The sequence below is a fragment of the Petaurus breviceps genome, unplaced genomic scaffold, assembly GCF_028583685.1.
Source record: "Petaurus breviceps papuanus isolate PSGF00001 unplaced genomic scaffold, PetGlider_PUasm1.0 216, whole genome shotgun sequence".
Taxonomy (NCBI): domain Eukaryota; kingdom Metazoa; phylum Chordata; class Mammalia; order Diprotodontia; family Petauridae; genus Petaurus; species Petaurus breviceps.
In genome coordinates, this window is record NW_027185867.1 from 5,746,095 (window position 1) to 5,765,994 (window position 19,900).

At 41.6% G+C, this 19,900-nt stretch overlaps 1 protein-coding gene across 1 annotated transcript in view; it reads right to left on the reverse strand.

Moving 5' to 3' along the window:
* CACNA1C (calcium voltage-gated channel subunit alpha1 C) overlaps nt 1-19,900 on the reverse strand; it is an 879,081-nt gene that overhangs the window by 115,432 nt on the left and 743,749 nt on the right. The window contains exons 21-26 of the mRNA XM_069094317.1: nt 19,660-19,719; nt 11,787-11,893; nt 9,239-9,326; nt 7,443-7,550; nt 2,192-2,244; nt 906-1,052 (exon numbers count right to left, since the gene is read on the reverse strand). Coding sequence (XP_068950418.1) covers nt 906-1,052; nt 2,192-2,244; nt 7,443-7,550; nt 9,239-9,326; nt 11,787-11,893; nt 19,660-19,719 — 563 coding nt within the window. The remainder of the gene's footprint in view (nt 1-905; nt 1,053-2,191; nt 2,245-7,442; nt 7,551-9,238; nt 9,327-11,786; nt 11,894-19,659; nt 19,720-19,900) is intronic.

Below are 19,900 nucleotides of genomic sequence, written 5' to 3' on the forward strand. Positions count from 1 at the left end.
CAGCCTCTCTTCTGTTGCTAGTCTAGACACAGACTCTCTTCTATTGCCAGTCTAGATACAGCTAGTGCAGTTGGTGAGGAAGCTCAGAGGTTATATTAGTGAAGTAACATTTCAACCCTTATCACCCTAAACCACTGAAGTATCTCCTGTTAATCGGGGCATCTTTGAATATCAGAGGATCTAGCAGGGGTGAGGAATCTATGGCCTCTAGGCCACATGTGGCCCTCTAGGTCCTCAAGTGCAGCCCTTTGACTGAATTCAAACTTCACAGAACAAATCCCCTTAATAAAATGATTTGTTCCTTAAAACCTAGACTCAGTCAAAAGACCACACCCAAGGAACTAGGAGGCCACAGGTTCCCTACCCCTGACTACAATCTAAGGAAATGTCTAGCCAGATGGCATGGTTATCCATGATCACTGATCTATGAGCATCTTATAACTACATCCCGGACTGGGCTGGGGCTCTGATAAAAGTTAAGGTTATACCTTGGAGGATAACCACCTTCCTGGGTCATCAACTCGACACAGAAACTCAGAAAGTGTTGAAGCTATAAAGGAATCTATGAGGTTCTCTCATCTAGCCCCCTCCATTAGCAGATGAAGTTTAGAGTGGTCAAGTGATTTGCCCAGACACAAGCTTGTTCATGGCAGAGCTGAGACTGGAACTCAGGTGTCCTGACCCCAAATCTTGTATACTTTCCACTATGCCATGCCTCTCACCATAGACAATTTGTATACCTGAGGCACTGCTCAGGGAAGTGCTGGGATAGGTGCCTACTGTAGAGGAGATGATCTACAGAGGATGTGAATGTGCATGGCCAGGGAGATGATGTGGTCAGGGGACTAAGGCCCAATTTCATCCCTGGGCATCGAAGCTGTGGGCACATTGGTCTTCATACTCACTCTGGCCACCCCTCAAAGGTGGAGACAGTGAAGAGGGCCATCATGGCTGTCAGGACATTGTCAAAGTCGAACTTGCTATTCTCCCAACTTCGAGGCTGAATGATGGGATGATCTACCTCACCATCTTTGTATGTAATATAGTTGCCCCTGAGAAAGGAAGGATAAGTTAGCTCATTTATTCAATCAACAAACACTAAGTATTTACTAAGTGGTAGGAGAGGGCAATACAAAGACAAAAAACAACTACAATAACCATACTTGAGACCAGTGACTTGGGGGATACTTCATCATTCCCCACCATTTTTGTCAAGGAGCCCTAGACAATGAACAAAGCCATTAGACTCTGGAGACTCATGAGTTAAAAAACAGACAGCTTACATGGAAGGCAAAAGAGACTTGCAGCTGCCCACAATTGGTGATTATGTTCCAAGTTATCAAAGTGTTACTTTATTCTTTTGAACTGTGTGATCGTTTCTTGTTCTTGTGACTCAAGACCTGGCTCCTGGTTGTTTGTTTTGGAGTCTGGAGCATTTGTTAAGTTGTATGAAATGAATGGGAATACGGTATTAGAGGAAGGAGTGAAATCACTAGCAATATGAAGCTGTAACAGAAGGAGAGTGAATAAAAAGAGACATGTATGGGCACTAAGAGTGCAGTTAATGTCAAAGGTGATTCTTCTGGCACAAATCCCTGGGGGCTCGGGTTTGTCCCTATGGTGTGCCTTAATTTTGGAATCACGGAACAAGTAGATATTAGGGTCAGTTGGAAGGCGGTGCCATCTGCTGTGTCTTGAAACTGTGTGGTTCGGAGTCTCCACATGCGATGATGTCACCATCTGGGGACACTGATGATGCAGTTATGACTATTGTGATATGTGAATATCACAGTTCTGAGAACCCAGTAGATTCCACATAGGAAAAAGGATTTGAGGGTGATGCAATCAGACCCCAGACTTGGCAAGTGGTTGAACTTGAAAGTGCATATGAGTGGGTTTGTAACAAAAGCATGTTAGGCATCTATCCCTCTGCCCAGTAGGTTATGCAAATTCCTAAAATGTCAGATCAAACAGTAACATTTCTGTGGGTGGGACAGTAATCAATGGTGTTCTATGCAATGTCACTAGGGACAGATTCCCAAATGGGGAAGAGGAAGAGGTCTATTGCAGGCCAAATTGCTCCTGAGCAAAGAATAGGATGTTCTCTCCCCAGTTTCCCATCCCAGGCCATCAGTCATATCTTCTAGGGCAGACCGACCTTTGGGTTGACTCCATACTAGATTGTACTCACTTGCATTCTGCCTCAGTCTGTTTGGAACTGTCTGTACAGGTGTAGAGTTTGCCCTAGAGGATCAAGGGAGATTTTAATCAATCCACAAGTATTTACTGAGATGTGTTAATGCATAGTTTTCAGTACCATAGAGTTACAAAATAAATCAGAACTATAAATACAGAAGGAATTCACGAAGAGAAAGATGATCAGCATAGGCTGGCCTAGTAAGGAAGCCTTCATGGAGAAGTTATTTGTACTGGGCCTCAAAACATAAGATTTGGAAGGAAGTGGTTTTTGGATGGAGGATTAGGATGGAAGGATTATAGAGTAACAGAATCTTAAAGTTGAAATGGATTTCAGGGACCACCTGGTCCAAGAGGTCTTAACACAGGGGCTTTGAACATGTTTCTAAAATATTTTGATAAAGATATTTCAATATAGTTGGTTTCCTTGCAAATCTATTTTATTTTATGCATTTAAAAACATTATTCTGAGGTGTCCATAGACAATAATAAATAGCTAGCTACAATTTACATGATGTTTTAAGTTTTGCAGACTGCTTTATAAACATTATCTTGTTTAATTCTCACAACAACCCTGGAAGGTAGGTGTTATTATTATCCCAACATATTAGTGTCCCACAGAGGAGGAAACTGGGGCAGACAGAGGTTAAGTGAAGTGACTTGGTCACTCAACAAGGCCAGATTTGAATTCAGGGTCCTGTGGCCTTTTCACTATGTTACTCAGACTGTTTCTAGGGGTTCCATGACACAAAAAGGTTAAGAATATCTGTTCCAGCCCAAACCATAACTTAATAAGAGTTCTCTCTACAACATGCCCAAGAAGAAATAAAGCAGCCTTCATTCCAAGATCTTTGGTGAGTATTAATTACAGCCTTTGGGAAGCTCTTATTATTAGGAAGTTTTTTTCCCCTTTTATCAAGATTAAACATGTCTCTCTATAACTTCCAGCCCACTATTCTTAGTTCTGCCCTCTGGGGACAAATAAAATAATTGAAATCTCTCTTCCCCATGACAGTCCTTCAAATACTTGAAGGCAGCTCTCATGTCTCAACCTCTCTCCTCCTGAGGTTTCTTTTCTTCAAACTAAACACTTCCTGCTTCTTCAATCAATCAACAAGCATTTATTAGAGACTTTCTTAAGTGCCAGTCACTATGCTAAGTGCTAGAAATGTAAAAAAATGGAAAATCAGTCTCTGCCCTCAAGGTACTTATACTATCATTTTAATGGTATGCATATTGTCATATACATGGTGGGTAACATATTTATGAATAGATACGTACAAGATATATGCAGAGTGGATGGAAAGTTACCTTAGAGGGGAAGGCACTGGCATCTGGGAACGGTTTCCTGAAGAAGGTGGCATTTAAACTGAGTCTTTTATCTTTATTTTTTTTAAGCAATCAGAGTGAAGTGACTTGCCCAGGGTCACATAGCTAGTAAGTGTCTGAGGCCAGATTCTCAGGTCCTCCTGACTCCAGGGCCAGAACTCTATTCACTGTGCCACCTAGCTGCCCTAAAGTGAGTCTTAAGTGAAGTCAGGGATTCTGAAATGAGGAGGTGAGCAGGGATAGAATTCTAAGCATACCGTGTTTCCCCAATAATAAGGCCTATCCCGAAAATAAGCCCTCCCCTTACTGTGTAAGATTCCTCTAAAATAAGCCCTCCCCCAAAAATAAGCCCTATTGAGATTGCTACTGTAGTGAAGGTGATCCCCTGCACTACACGCTACATTATGGTACCCTCTGTATGCACTGTTGTCCCCCCCACCCCCGTGAAACTCACGCCGCGCTCCGAGCTGCATCCAATCAGAGCTGCAGCAGTGAGCACGTCATCCTGTTCTTTATTGAATTCATTATTGAATAAAGGTACATTTTTTTGTTCACATTTACCTGTTTATTAAAATTGCTGTCAATGTTCATTAAAATAAGCCCTCCCCTGAAAATAAGCCCTCTGGTGTTTTTCTGTCCAAAAAAAATAATAAGACAGTGTCTTATTATCGGGGAAACACGGTAGCAGATATTAGTGCCAAGGCACAGAAACAAGGGAGGGAGTGCTGTGTGTGAAGAATATAGCAAAGTCGGTCAGGATGGCTGGATTGGAGAGTGTGTAGAGGGACGTCATGTGTGAGAACACCAGAAATATGGGATAGAGTCAAGTTATAAGGAGGTTTAAATGTCAAAAAGGAGTTTATATTTGATTCCTGAGGAAATAGGGAGCCAATGGAGTTTATTGAGCAGGGAAATGACATAGTCAGAACTATACTTCAGGAAAATCACCTTGGTAGTTGTATGGAGGGTGAACTGGAGGGGGCAAAGACTTGGCAGAGATATCAACATGAAGGCTATTGTAACAGAGCTGGCAAGAAACCTGCAGTCCCGAACTGGGAGGTGACTATGTAAATGCGGAGAAGGGGATATAAACAAAAGATGTTGTCGAGGTAGAAATATTGACAGCAGATTGGATATGTGGGGTAAATGAGAACAAGGAGTTGAGGATGAGGTCAAAGTTTTGAACCTGGATGACTCAGTTGATGGTGGTGACATCAACAGTAGTAGAAAACAACCCTACAGATTTGGTTTGACTAGGGTGGTAGAATTGGGCTGTCACTTCTCATGCTCATGTTATACCTCTCCTCATGTAGTTTAAGACTGTATTTGCACTTTTCTGTTTTTCTTCTCTCTTCTTTTTTTTGAGGAGGGAAGTCAAGGCAGTTGGGGTTAAGTGACTTGCCTAAGGTCACACAACTAGTTAAGTGTCAAGTGTCTGATGTCGGATTTGAACTCAGGTCCTCCTGATTCTAGGGCTGGTGCTCTATTCACTGTGCCACCTAGCTGCCCCAGTATTAGTGCTTTCAACTGCTGTATCAAACTACTGATTTATGCTGACTTTAAAATTTATTGAGGTCCTCAAATTATTTTCAGATACAGTGGTACCTGATCATGCCTTCCCCACTTACACTCATGAAGATGATATTTTGAACTCAAGTGTAAGACTTTACATTTATCCCTATTACAGTTCCATGGAACAATTTAGGTTGTCAAAATCTTTTTGGATTCTGAATCACTCCTCAGATATGGAAAAAAGCATGGATTCCTCTGCCTCCCATCCTGACTCTCCTTTCTAGCTTTATGTTTCTGAAAATTTGATAAGTATGTCATCCATGCATCTATGCAAGGAGCTGAAAAAATGTTAAACAGCAAAAGGCCACACAGATCCTTGGGGCACTTCACTAGAGACCCAGACACTAATGATTCACTCCTCTTAGGTCCAGTCATTGAACAATTCTGAATCCAAATAACTGTACTTTTGTGTAGTCCATATCTCTCCTTCTTGTCCATAAAAATAGAGTAGAGCACTTCTCAAAATGTTTTGTTAAAATCTAGATAATAGTTAAAAAAAAAAAAAAGGAAATTAAGTTAGTCTGGCATGACCTGCCTTGATGAAGCCATGGTGTTTCTTTGCCATCACTTTCCTTGCCTTGATGTCACTACCGTCTCCTTAATAACACATTTTCAAATCTTGCCAGTAATGGAAATCAAACTCACTGACCTATATAGGTTGCAGATTTACTTTCCTTTTTTTTTTTTTTAAATTGGAAGAACATTTGCCCTCTACAGTACTGTGGCTCCTCTCCTGATCTTCCAAAGATCACAGCAATTTCATCTTCCAGTTCTTTCGGGAACCTGGGACATCATTCTCCCAGTGTATAGATTCGAAATTATCATTAACAGAAGCTTTTTTTAAATCTTGGGTTTCAACTCCCCATTAGCCATTTTTATTCTATTCCTTTACATTTAAAAGATTATTCTTCTTGGCAGGAAAAAAACCCCAGAATCAAGATAAGAACTGAGTTGACATTTACATAGCATTTTAAAGTTTCCAAAGTGTTTTGCATACATCGCCTCATCTGAGCCTGATGTATTTGAGCCCTGTGAAGTAGTCACTACTACTAATAATGAGTATTAATCAATTAATATTTATTATTATGCATTTTACAAATGAGGAAACGAAGTGCTCTCCCCACAGTTTCACAGCTAGTGAGTATGAAGGGACTGGATTTGCACCCCAGCTTTGCTGAGGCCAGGTCTGACACACTGCTATATGACTCTCGCTTCTCTCTGCTGTCTCTTAGCATTGGTCTAATCATGCCAAACAGCAGTCCTATCTTTTCACTGATCCTTCCTGCCTCTGATATTCCCAATCACCCCTTTTTGTTTTGTTCAACTTTCCTTCCTTATCCATCTTACCCCATTCTAAGCATTTGAGCTCTTGATGCTCTTCTTATAGGACCATACTCCTTGTTTTTAAAATTAATTTTCAGCAACCTACCCTTCCACCTTTTATATGTGACTGCGTTTAAAATCTAAGTAGGTTAGCCGGCAAGGCGATGCATACCTGTGGTCCCTGCACCTGTTTGAAGCTGAGGATAACAGATTGCTTTACTCAGGAGTTCTGAGTTGTAGTGGGCTAAAGTTGAGTAAGTGTTTACATGAAGTCTGGCACTAATATGGTGAGTCTCTGGGAGCAGGTTAAGGAGGGGTGAACCAGTTTAGGTTAGAAAGGGTTAGGCCCACAAATGACTGATGTACTTCTGGGCTGGGTGAGAAAGGTTCTTAAAAAATAAAATAAAATATCTTAAAAAAAATCTAAGTAGGTTAATGAACCCCTGTGTAGACAATTTCAGATCTTCCTATCTTCTCTCCCTTCCCCTTAGAGGGGAGTGGGGGGGGGCAAGAAAATCTCAGGTGGAGAGAATAAAATGAGTAAAGGGAAGGAGGTCAGAATTAGCACGGCATATTCAGAGGAAAATGATCTGACCGACATAAAAGGGTGTGCCCTAGTGAGTAGTTGGGGGGTATAGTAGGTTTTAGAAGTTAGGCAGAAAGAGGTACTTAGATCTGAAAAAGGCAATAAAGATACACTGTACCTTCTTGAGAAGAGTGAAATATTTTTAAAGCGCTATACTTCCCTTTTCCCAACATGAGAAAGATTTTTGCACTCTCATGACTTACGGAATGTCTGGTAGGAGGCAGGGTTGAGGGACCAGAAGCAGGGCTGTAAGAAATGGTTTTAACCTGACTCCTGGGGGAGGAGTATCTAGGTGAACCATTCCTTCCATCAGCTTATGTCATTGGTCTAGAATGTTGGGGAAAGAGGAACAGAGACATCCACTTCCATTCCAAGTCTGATTCGTTGTTTTTAGGGGTCACATTTTTATAAGTTTGACTCAAAAACAAAGTTTTACCTTGAAAAGCTGTACCCCAATGCAGGCAAACATGAATTGTAGAAGTGTGGTGACAATCACAATGTTCCCTATGGTTCGGATAGCAACAAACACACACTGGACCACATGCTGCAGGAAGAAAGGAACAAATTATTTTTGCATGTGTATGTGACTTTTCTTCCCTTATTAAACTGTAAATTTCTTGAGGGAAAGCCCTATATCCATTTTATATTTCATACTTTTATCTCCCTCAGTCCCTGGCATAGTGCTTGGGACACAGCAGGAATTTAATAAATATTCGTGAGTTGAATTAAAATGGGGGAAGGGCCCAGGGCTACTGAGAGGTCTTGGAAGCATTGAGTCTTCCCTTCAAAATTGTGATCAAATGATTATCTCAATTTAACTTAATAATCACTAAGCAAATTCTATGTACAAAGTGCTATGCTAGGTATAGAGACAAAAGTGAAACAAAGCTTCATCTGCGGGAGTTTACATTCTATTTGGGGAGATATGTTACTGATAAATACAATAGTCAGGGAACAAAAATTTTTAAGTTACTAATGTATGGCAGGCATTATGCTAAACTCTAGAGATAACAAAGAAAGCAAAGAACAGTTCCTGACCTCAAAGGCTTATAGTCTAGTGAGGAGACAACAAGCAAACAGCTATGGAAGATCAAGTTATATTGGAGATAATCAGCAGGGGAAAGGCACTAGCATTCCAGGAGACTGGGGAGCTTTCTTGCCGAAGATGGGATTTCGCTGAGATACATACAAAGTAAATGCAAAGTCACTTTTTTGAGGGGGAGAGCACCAAGGAGTGGGAGTTGGGGAGGGTCAGGAAAGGTCTCATGTAGGAGGTGTCACATGAGCGAAGCTTTGAAGGGAGCTAAGGATGCCAAGAGGTAGGGATGAGAACGAGAGCATTGGGGACAGCCTGTGCAAAGACAAGGAGGGATAATGTCTTATGTGGGTAACAGCAAGTGCTCGTTTGGCTGGGATGTACAGTGTGTGAGGGGGAGTAATGGAAAATGAGTCTGGAAACAGTCCCCCATTCCAGTCTTTATTGAGCCCCTAGATACCTCAGGAGCCTCTGCGAGGAAAGGCAGTAGTAAGTACCATTCTCCATGGGTAGGGGACGTTAGTCTCAGAGAGATGGAGTAACTCTCCAGAATTATGCCATGAGTCAGCGCTGGAACATCACAGGATAGAAACTTTGGTGTCGTGACTGTCTGGCCAGCGAAATCCTGGACCTCCCCAAATAGAGAATTTGTATCATTCGAGTTCTCAGTCACTATGTTGAGGGCCTCAGTGACTTAAGAAAGGAGCCTTTGCAAAGTTTTATGTGGGATCTAATCATTTAAAACAACTTTTCTGGTTGCAATAATATCAGTTTTTATTTCTATATTGTGAAATTTACACAGTGCTTTCATCATAACTGCATACGCTAAGCCATGGAAGTATCATTAACTTCATCATTTTACAGATGCAGAAGCCAAACCTCAGAGATGTAAATGAATTGTTCATTGAGCCCAGATCCTCTGTCTTTAAATCCAGGGCAGTCTTACCACAGGGTAATTCCTTCCAATAATTTAAGTATTTTAAGTCATTTAATCATAGGGACAGAATGTGCTGTAGAGATAGGGAGAGCTTATTTGGGAGTGGGTCTGAGAGAAGCTGTTCGATATGACCAATAGCCTATCATATCTATCTCTTATTGCCCACATGACTGGACAACACTCATGGTCCTTCCCCACCCCCAACATGGAAGGGTTTTAAGCCAGCAGGACGGCTAAACCTTGGGCTAGTATTTCTCACCTTTAGTCCCTTGGCCCTGTTGATGGCTCTCAGGGGTCTGAGTACTCTGAGAACTCTCAAGATCTTGACAACATTGATGGCACTGGATCTGAAAGAAAAAGCCGTGTTGAGTTGTTAGTATCCCATTTGTGAGTACAAGTGAAAGAGGTTCCAGGACAGGGCCCGTCCCAGGCAAAATTGTGAAGTAAACAAAGTTTATCTTCAGAGATTACTCTTTCCCCCCTTTCCTTTCCCCTCCCTAGTATCTTCTTTTTGGTCTCCACTCCTACTCCCATTCCCCCATAGTCTACCATTCCTATATATCCCAGGAACCCAAATGCTCCTTTTGTCAGCCCAGGGGACCTCCTCTTGGAAAGCAAAGTAGCCTAATGCATAGTGACCGAATAAAGAGGATGTCTACTGACAGCAATGTTTCACTTAAAGGAATGAATCACTAATGGTAGAGTTTCAGGCACTTAAGCATACGGTTTGGTAAGACAGTTTTGGGCACGTATCCCTCAAAGTCAAATCTACTATGTTGGCAGCAGCTTACTCTGCCTGATGAGTGATGAACCAAATGACGTCTAAGGTTCCTTTAGTATCTAAGATTCTAAGGGTCTATGATTCTAGGATTTACACATGAGGCCAAGCCTGTCTCTGTACAGGATCAGAATTCATTCAGATCACACATATCACCAGGCTTGGCATAAAGGTTGGGCAGGATGAGCAGAACTCTGAGTCACTGTGTAGTGCTTCTGAGAGTCTCGGGTCACAGATGCTCCTTCCTTCTCATTTATGGAACAGTGGATGCTTTCCCTGGAAGTCCACTAGGCAAATGTTGGCTGCCTCCAAGAGTTGTTCAGAATTGTTCATCTCCCTAGAGGTGCTGAATTTGAGACTCGTCTCTAAAGAAATGAATTTTCTTTTTACTCTGTTTTGCCCCCTTTCCTGTTGGGTCCTGCCAAAACCTTTTTGATATCTAAAGAATCAATCAGGAACTGAAAACACTCATCATCCCAGGAGCATGGGGGCTGGAGAAATTTACTGCAACCTTTTGGCCTTTCTTCTTTCCCCTTTCCCTTCCCCCAATCAGTTGGAAATGGAAAAGTATTAAGGGGGTGGTATACTAGGTAAAGGGTTAGGGCTGGCCCAGGGTTAATGGAATGAACAATGCTGTGACCTTATAACTGGGCTATCTTATACCCTTCTTTGCTTATTGTTTTCTCCTTCCTTTAATTATCTATTTTTAAAAACCCTACTCAGGCTTAGAGGGTGGAGTAGAAGCAACTATCCTAGCAGTAGAGAGGCTGTTCTCAAAGCATATCTGGAGGTGTGGGCTTGTTAGAAAATAATGAGAACCTCGTGGATAGTGGGCTGTGTGTGCTATTTCTCTTTCTTTTCGAGGTGTTTCTTTCTACCATTCCACCTCTCAATACATCCCACTGCTACCTCCTCTTCCCACCTAACCATTCTGGCTTAAATTGCTGGACACCAGCCTTAGATGCTGGTAGATCCTGCCCACTAAGGGTGACTGTCATTGGTTTTATTTTCTTAGTAGCCAAAGGATGATAGAAATATCTGGATGGATAGGTGAATAATATATTTTTTTCATGTACCTTTGTTCCAAAGAATATAAAAAGTTTCCCTTATTTCATTTCACTTTTCCCCTTGCTATCCCTGTGAAAGACTATCAATATTATTTCCATTTTGCAAATGAGAAAAGTCCAATAAATGGAAGGAAGTAACTGAGTCAAGCCCACAGAGTGATTGGCAGGATTAACCTTGGTCTAGCCCTAACCCAGATTTCCAGATTTCTACCTCAGGACTCTTTTCACTAAACTTAACATTCCCAATAATATTAAAATCCTTACCTTCTCCTCAAAAGGGACTTGTTATCGAAGTACCTAACTCTGTTCTCCTTAAATCCTCCAGACTGGTTTTAATTATGGAAGTAGATAGTCTAGGCATTTATTCCTTTGGGTTAATGCATTCTGCTCCTTATTCAAATGGAAACGGAATCTCTGGGAAAGGTAAAGCTATCAGCTCTTAACATCTCAGAGGAAACTAACTGATTAGACCCATACCAATTTGATATCTAGTTAAAAGCAGTTCTCTGCAGGAAAGAGTTAAGTGGCAGGTATATTTAAATAAAGGAAAGGTGGAAAGATAGGTTACAAGGCCCTGGGATGCAGGACTGAGTGGGATACTACTGTGGCAGGCTGTGACCACTGGAATGGGCTGCATGGGGGTGCTGGGTACTTTGATGAGGCAAAGTTGAAGAAGAAAGAGGAATATTTCAAATTTAAAAAGCTGAAGGCACCAAAAACAAAGTTTGTGGTCCAACTTTGCCTACTTGGCAGTTTTGTCCAGAAAAGGGCTAAGCTTGTCTAGCTTATTTCCAGACTGTCAAATAGCTCCTTGATATATCAAGGCCTTTTGCATCTTAGGGACTGGCAAGGTCAAAAGGTCATACTTAAAGCAAAAAACCCTTGGACCTTGGAGTGGCCTTCCTGCTCCTTCCTCCTATTATCCACTCTCTCTCTTGGGCTAAGAGGGACCCCCTACTCACTGGATACCGAAGGAGATCAAGGACACGCTGACCACGAGGAGGTCCAAGATGTTGAAGTAGTTCCTGCAGAAAGAGCCCTTGTGGAGGAAAGCCCCATAGGCGGTCATCTGCAGGGGATGCAGAGAGAGACATGAGTGTACTCCGACACTGGATGAATCTCAAAGATCCTCCTTCCCTCCCCCCAGATCATATCTGGCATGCTCCTGGACTGCTCCAGGAAGAGCTCTTTCTAAAAAGCAAGAGGGTGACAAAGAAAACCCCAAGACTGGGCAGGATATAAAAAAAGGAAAGAAAATGCCAGGGAAGGTGTTTTGGCCATTAGTTTTCACAACTCATAGGGAATGCCCCTGCTCCAGAATCTATAATGGCTCCCCATAACGCCTTTGAGATAATGTCTCATTCCAGCTTTCAAGGCTCTCCATTATCTGGCCCCACCTTAACAATGTAACCTTATCTCTTACTACTTCCCACTGTCTCCTCTCTACCCTGACAGTTCCTTGCACAGGTCAAGCTCATTTCTGCTGTTACTTTCACCTTTTCCTGTTGTACAGTGTCTTCCTCCCTCAATATAATAATCTTTTCCCCTTTTCTCCATCTCTTTAAATCCTCCTAATCTTTCAAGGTCCAGCTCAAATTGATTATTTTTTCATAAGACAACTCTGATCTTCCACTGAGCTTTCCTTGGTCTCCAGTGACATTTATATTTGAATAACATATTTTGTATTTAACTCTAATGTCTTGTTCCTTAGTTATTTCATGTATCTAAGTCTTTTCCTCTCCAACTAGATTATAAACTTATTGAGGGCAGGGATTTTATCTCATATTTTCTCTAATTCCACACAGATAGATCTATTCAATTCAATTCAACCTATTCAATCTCTTTGCTGCTTTCACTTTGAGGGTGTTTAAAAAGACTCTGGAGGGTGTGAGCCTTGGTAAACTGGTACTTCCTTTTTGAAAACCCAATTCTATCTTTAACTTCCTTTATACTTTTTATCAATTTCTTGTGCTCACAGACAATTGGATCCCCTAGAAGATGCTGCTGCTTCATTTGTGCCCCTGGAAACAAAAAGCCAGGATAAGTAGGCATACTGTGTATGTACTGCCCCATCCTCTACTTTCTAGATGTGCCACTTAGCTCTTTATTCTCTATTGGGGTTCACTCCATCTAGATAAATCAATATAGGATATTTCCATATCTTTGCTTCAGTCATCTATTGGCCTCCAACTTCCTCTCTTTACTTTGTCAAGAAAATACCTGACAGACTTCCCTCCACTTCAACTTTTGCCCCATAATTAGACTTGAATATATGCTTTGCTGCTCCCTAAAGGAATCTGCATTCCAAGTTCATCAAACTTTGGTTGTATCTTAGCTCCCACCATCACCCCCAAATTCCATCTCCATAATCTTAAATCCTGAAATTCCTCTAATAATAATATCCTCTTCTTCCCTCTCATACTCTCATTCCTCTTACAACTATTGGTCCTCACTACAACTTCTAGTCTCTTAGTCCCTTCCTTTTTCCTAGTTTATTATGCCTTTATAGTCTTGACCGTGTAGTTGACCAGCTGAACTATATCTCATAACTTTGAATCTCTTGCCTTCTTGGATTATCCCTATTATCAGCCTTCTTTATACCCAATCAAATACTGCTAAATGTCAACAGAGGAAATCACATAAATTTATGTTATAAGTCTTTGCTACATAGTGATTCTTTTATCTTTTCCTGATCAGCACATTCCTCATAGGAGGTATTTTGAAACTTCTTAATCTTCCTAATCCTCAGTGTACCACCCTACCACAAAATCAATGAGGACATAATTTTCTATTCTATTAAGAAAATCAGGGTTATTAGCTCTCCTTCTCTACTCTATAGCTTAGAAATCTTTAATAGGGCTCTACATTCTCTCATTTGTCCCAGGTTCTGACAAAGGTGATCTTTGACTTTGCCAACACCAACCCTGTCCTTGATCTTGTTGCCTCTCATGTTCTCTAGAAGTTTGCTTCCCTAATCCCTTTCCTCCTCTCTCCCTCCCTTCCCTCCTTTTTCCTTCATTCTTTCGTTCCTTTGTTCCTTCGTTCCTTCCCTCCCTGTCTCCCTCTCACCTATTTTCAGTCTCATTGGATTTCTGCTGCTTATAAATGTGACTACCTCTCCCCATCCATATAAAAACCAACTCCTCCTCCCCAAACCCTCAAACACATTCATTTGACTGCCATCCTCTTGAATTATTATTCTATATTTCTTTCTTTCATTTATGAATTTCCAAGAATTTTCTATGTTCATTTCCTTCCTTTGCTCATCCAGCCTTTGCGATCACAATTCTAATTATACCACTTACTGAAATTGCTTTCTACCAAAGGTCTCATAACTACTAAGCCTGATAGTCTTTTTCCAGTCTTCATCCTGTTTGACACTTGATGACTTCTCCATCCTCAGGGATACTCTCTTCTTCATAGGTTTCTGTGATTTTACTTTCCCCTGATTTTTCTCCTATTTGTGTGACTATTTCATTTCTTGTCCGTTTTGCTGGATCTTCATCTATCTCTCACCTCTCAAATGTGAGTAATCCCTAAGGTTTTGTCTTTGGGCTCTCTTGTCCCTTTCTATACTTTCTTGATCTCACCAACTCCTATGAATTCATTTTATTATCTCTAAACAAATTACTGCCAAATCTATATGTCTAACCCTAGTAACTCTCATGAATTTCAGTCCTGCCAACTGACTATGGCTTTCCATCTGGACGTCCTATTGGCATTTCAAACTCAACATGTGCAAAATGGAACTAATTATTTCTCTTTTCCTCTAAAACTGCTCCCTTTCTTTAAACTTCCCTGTTTTTGCTAAGGACACCATTTGCTAAGGACACACATTCCTGTCACCGAGGTTCATAATCTTAGAGCCATCTTTGACTCTCTCCCGACCCTCACCTTGACATCCAATTATTTTCTGTCTCATCAATTTTACTCCCATAACAGTTTTCACACTGATCTTCTTTTCTAGATATACATGACCACTAACCTGGTTTAAAATTTCCCTACCTCCCCTTTCACCTGCACTATTCCAGTAACTTCCTTACTTGATTTTTGATCAATTGATCCCCAGAGTTCCAGTCCCTACCTTCTCTAATCCATTGTCTACAGAACTGCCAAATTAATCTTCCAAAGATGGTGTGATCATGCCACTTCTATAGCTCCCTATTGCTTCTGGGTTAACACATAGACTCCTCAGTTGACATTTTAAACCTCTAGAATCTATCTACAACCTGTCGTTCCAGATTGATCTCCCATTGCTCCTTTTCACACACTTGACATTTCTGCTAAATCACTCTGGTAGCCATGCCCCAAACTCATCATTGCATCTCCTGGCTCTGTGCCTCCCTTCAGGGTCTCCTTGAATAGAGTGCACTCCTTCCTTGTCTTATCCTGTTGGAGAAGCCTCAGCTTCAAGATAAAGTTTGGGATTCCTTCCCTCACTCTATCTTTTCCCCTCCTCCATAGTGCTGTCTCCCTCCTCAAATTACTCTGCATTTACATATCTTTATAAATGTGGTATCTCCTCCATAGAATGGAAGTTCCTTATATAATTTCTTTTTCTTCTCCTAGCACCCACGTATGTCTTGTACATAATTGGTATTTGATAGATGATTGTTAAATTTGTTGAATGTTGTGTTCCTAATTTTCAATGTGTATAAGCTTTCCAACCCCACTGAAGTGTCATCCCCTTGACAATAGGAGCTACACAGTTGTCCTCTTATGTATATCTCCCAACAGTACCCCCCTATCAGTTCTGTGCTCCTCGTAGGTGCTCGAAAATATTTTGTTAAATCAAGTTGAATTGAAGCAAAGGGCAATTTAAGGGTGGGGGAAGTTATGGCCTAGCAGTTGAGTTGTGGATGTGAGAATGGGGAGTTGGCCACCTGACCAACTGGAGTCTGGCTTTTCTTTGTGGAATCAGGGCATGCATAGGACAGGGTGTTTTCAGAGCAATTCAAAAGCAAACACAGGGGGAGCTTGCAAAAATAGCTCTTGCAACCTAATTCTTTCCATTTGTCTCTTGCAATAGGGGGTCACAGGGGATTCAGGCACCTGTGCTCTGAAACAGTTTTGAGAAGTAGGTGGATTACATAAAAGGATGTGAGGGAATAGATTGGGAGTGTTCCATTAGCCCCACCATCTGGAGTGTATGACTGCCCCCTTCCCAACTCCCTCAGCCTCTGAAATGCTGAGGACCTCTGGGACTGGACCTAAGTTTTGATAACATATATTGAAAAGGGAGCTCTCTCTTTCACAAGTCAAACTCCCTACATGAGCATTTCTACTCTCAGTACTGAGGGAAAGACATAGGTCACTTCTGTCCCTGTCTCTCCAGCTTGTATCTTACATGGAAACTCCTGAGACTTGGCAGTTTTTTTCCTTCTTCTATTTGGGAAGGTGGCATCACTCAAGATTAGAGGAATTACAGGGTTCAAGATGCTAACCTTTGTCCTCTTTGCTGGTTTGTGTTCTTATACACAGGGGAACCCCAAAGAGAGACTATGTCAGGATTACTGCAGTCATACCGTGTGTGTGTGTGTGTGTGTGTGTGTGTGTGTGCGCACGCACATGTAAGAAGGTGTCTCTGTGAGAAGCAGGTAGGGACGCTAAGGATAAAGAGAATTGGAAGCACAATTTAGGACTGCTTGTAGTCGGGCTGTCCAGCAAAGCTGGGTCTAAGAACACAGTCAAAGGTGTTTGTCCTTAACCCAATTCCTTGCTACAAGCTGCCTGCTCAGGCTGCTATTTCCTGGAAACTTCTAGCTGTTGTTCATGAAGAACAGTCTTAGAAGAGACCAAGATAGCAGGATGTATAATCATAGACCTTTAGAGTTGGAAGGGTCCTTAGAGGTCATCTAGTATGTGGGTCCCTTTTGTAGCATCCCTGAAGGATGGCTGTCCAACCTCTTTTTGAATACCTCCAGTGTCAGGGAGCTCATTGTCCCTTGAGGCAGCCGTTCCTTTGTTGGACAGCTCTAGTTCTTAGAAAGTTATTTATATTAAGTTAAAATCTTCCTGTAACTTCTACCTTCTTCCCTCTACAGCTAAGCAGAATATATCTACTCCCACTTCCACCTGGCAGCCCTCTAAATACTCAAAAGACAGCTATCATGACCCCATTAAATTTTCTTTTCTTTAGGCTAAAGATTCTCAATTCTGTCAACTGATTTTTAAATGACACATTGGATCATTTCTGGACTGCTGCTGTTCATCACTTCTTGCCATGAAGAACGAATTTGACTTAGTGGCTGAGCAACTAACCCTCAAAATGGGGAGAAAAGTATAAACTCTGGACTAGGATTTTGAATTTATACTTAGGAGCACACTGAGTGTAGGATGGAGGAAGAGGGACAGGGGATGGGAGGGAAGAAAAAGGATCTTGCCATTACAAAGCTTGTAAAGAGGTTCTTTACTATTTTCAGCTTGTATGGCAACATTGAACAAAAATCAGCACCATTGAAATCAATGTGGGAAGCTCTGTAGAGGGGGGTGGTGGAGAGTGAGCATCACACTTGGGACCCTCTTTTAAAGGGGGCCTCATCCCTTGCCCTTAAAGACTTTTGTGTGATCAGTGATACTTTTTATATCTAAGGTCTAATAAGCAACAGTTCATTCTAATACCAAGCTGGGTACAATCTCACATGGTTTGCCTTATGGCATGGCACATGATCTGGTGGGGAGATACATCAGGCTTCCCCTTGCACAAGGAGGATGGGGTGGAGCAAAGAAATTCTGGCCAAGGAAACATCGTGGGGAATAACCTTTGTTGAAGTGGGGCTAGGGACAGAGTTTGAGGGTATGAACAATCTTTGTAAGTTAAGGACATAGTAGATAACTGAGTGTAAAAATATGGACCTAATCATTTTCCTACCCTAACCACACATGGGTGCATGCCTTAGCCCACTCTTGGATTCCAAGGGTTGGATTTAGGCTTAGATATATTGGTGAGATGCTGCCTATTATATACAATTCCATGTCTGACCCCATTTCCTATCAGACCCAGTGATGGAAGGCCTGATCTATTTAGAGGAAGGGAAACAGGAAAACTCACTCTGAAATAAGACTAAATCTGGAGTGGATATCCTCATGCCTTTCAGCTCCATTAGGTCAGGGATCATGGGATCATGCATTGTGTTTATACTGCTTTCTCCAGACTCCTTATATTTAGTTCAGTTCTTTGTACATTTAATAAATGGTTATCGAATGAACACATACATTTTATATTAGTAAGTTATACCCTCTTATTCAGGAGGGTGAAATTATAGGAATTTTATCTTTGGCTTTTGGAATGTATTTCATTCTAGGGATAAGATCTCTTTTGATAAAACTTAGGTTCTAGTTTTGAGGGTATCATGATTTACAGGAGATCTGAAAACCACTGGACAAGGGCTGCTTTGCTGATCTATTCAGTGGTAAGTTGAAACCAGTAATTTGTTTTTGTCTGGGAAATAAAGTTTTAGGAAGATCTAGCCACAGAACTATTAGCTTCCAGGGCAGGAACCTGTGCCAGGGACATTCAGGTTTGTTCCTATGTAGGCTCAAACCTATGGTTTGCTATATTTCTGAGCCCTTTTGCTGACAATTAAATCCTTTTTTCTTGTATTTACCCTCCAACTTCAAATTAAAAAAAATATTTCCTCAGCATTGAGCTACAAAGGACTCAATAAAGTTGTGTACACCCTTCAGAAGCCCCAAGATTTAGGACTGACTTCTATCCTTTTTGTAGGACTAGAGACATAGCCATACTGTTCACATCTTCAGGGTAGCCTTGAAGACTATGGCATGGGCCTTGGGATCCAGATTTAACATGCAGGAAAAGGGACAAGAGAAGAGAACAACCCTTGTTCTCTACCCTTGGTTGCCATAAGCAGTAATTTTTGTGACTGGGAAAATCACCATAAACTATGCCCATGCAATCCGTAAGGTTGAGGTTACCTTGAGGAGGAAGGGGCTTCACACACAACAGCTTTCTACTTTAACTGATTATTGTTAATTACGTTCTAAGGAGTGACCTCTAAATTCAGCACCCTGGAAAAAAGCCTTGTATGCTCTATGTTTGTCATGTCTCTGGTCGGGAGGGAAGGGGAACTTTCCCCTCAGAAGCCAGAGGTGGGGCAAAAGGTCCTCTGCATGAGTGAGGCTGTACTGCATTATGTATATTTGGTAAAGAAGGTTGGGAGTTGGAACATAGCGTGTGAGTGTGTTTTTGGGGGGTGAAGGGTGAACTTCAGTGTTAACGCCACTGAGATGACAACATGATCAGCTTTCTTGATGGCCTTTCCATGCCATATGCTCCCCAGCCATATAGCAGACAAAAAAAATTTTCTTTATGCAGGTAACAAAGGAGGGGGCTCTTGGCTTAGGACAATGTACCCATCACAAAAGTGATAGCCACTATAAGGCTCTTTCCAATCACAGAGTTAAGAGAGAGTGAAAGAGAAAGGAAGAAATGGAAGAAAGACAGAAAGAGACAGAAACAACCAGAAAGTCTCTCATGCTTGTGTGCACACATACACACACACACACATATACACACAAACCCAAAAGGGTGTCCAGGAGAGGTAAAGAAAAAGAGAGAGACAGAGACAGTGAGAATGTATTATTTGCTCATGTTGCATTACCTTAAGGATAATTTCTAAGGTAAAGATACTAGTGAAGACATAGTCTGCATTGCCTAGGATCTGAAAAATAAGCACAATTGGGTTAGTGGCTCTGATTGTGAACCAGACAGCCCCAGGGGCATGTGGGTTAGCAACAGACAGTGGCAGAGAGAGCTAGTGCCGGTGGCAGGAGGGAGGCATGAAGGAGGAGGAGAGTAAGTTATGGAGGCTTTACCTTCAGAGCAATTTCAATGGTGAAAATGGTAGTAAAAACTATATCAAAATAAAACAGAATCTGCAAAACAAAAAGGGTCAGGGTTGGAGGGAGGGGGAGGAGGGGGTCAAAAGGAAAGGGAGATCATTGGATGTTCACCAGAACAGGGAGTTACAATTCAAAAATCAAGAAAGCATGTCACATAAAGCTTTACACATGGAGAAGGCAGAGCTGGGCTGGACCCAGGTCAGGAGGCAGGTAG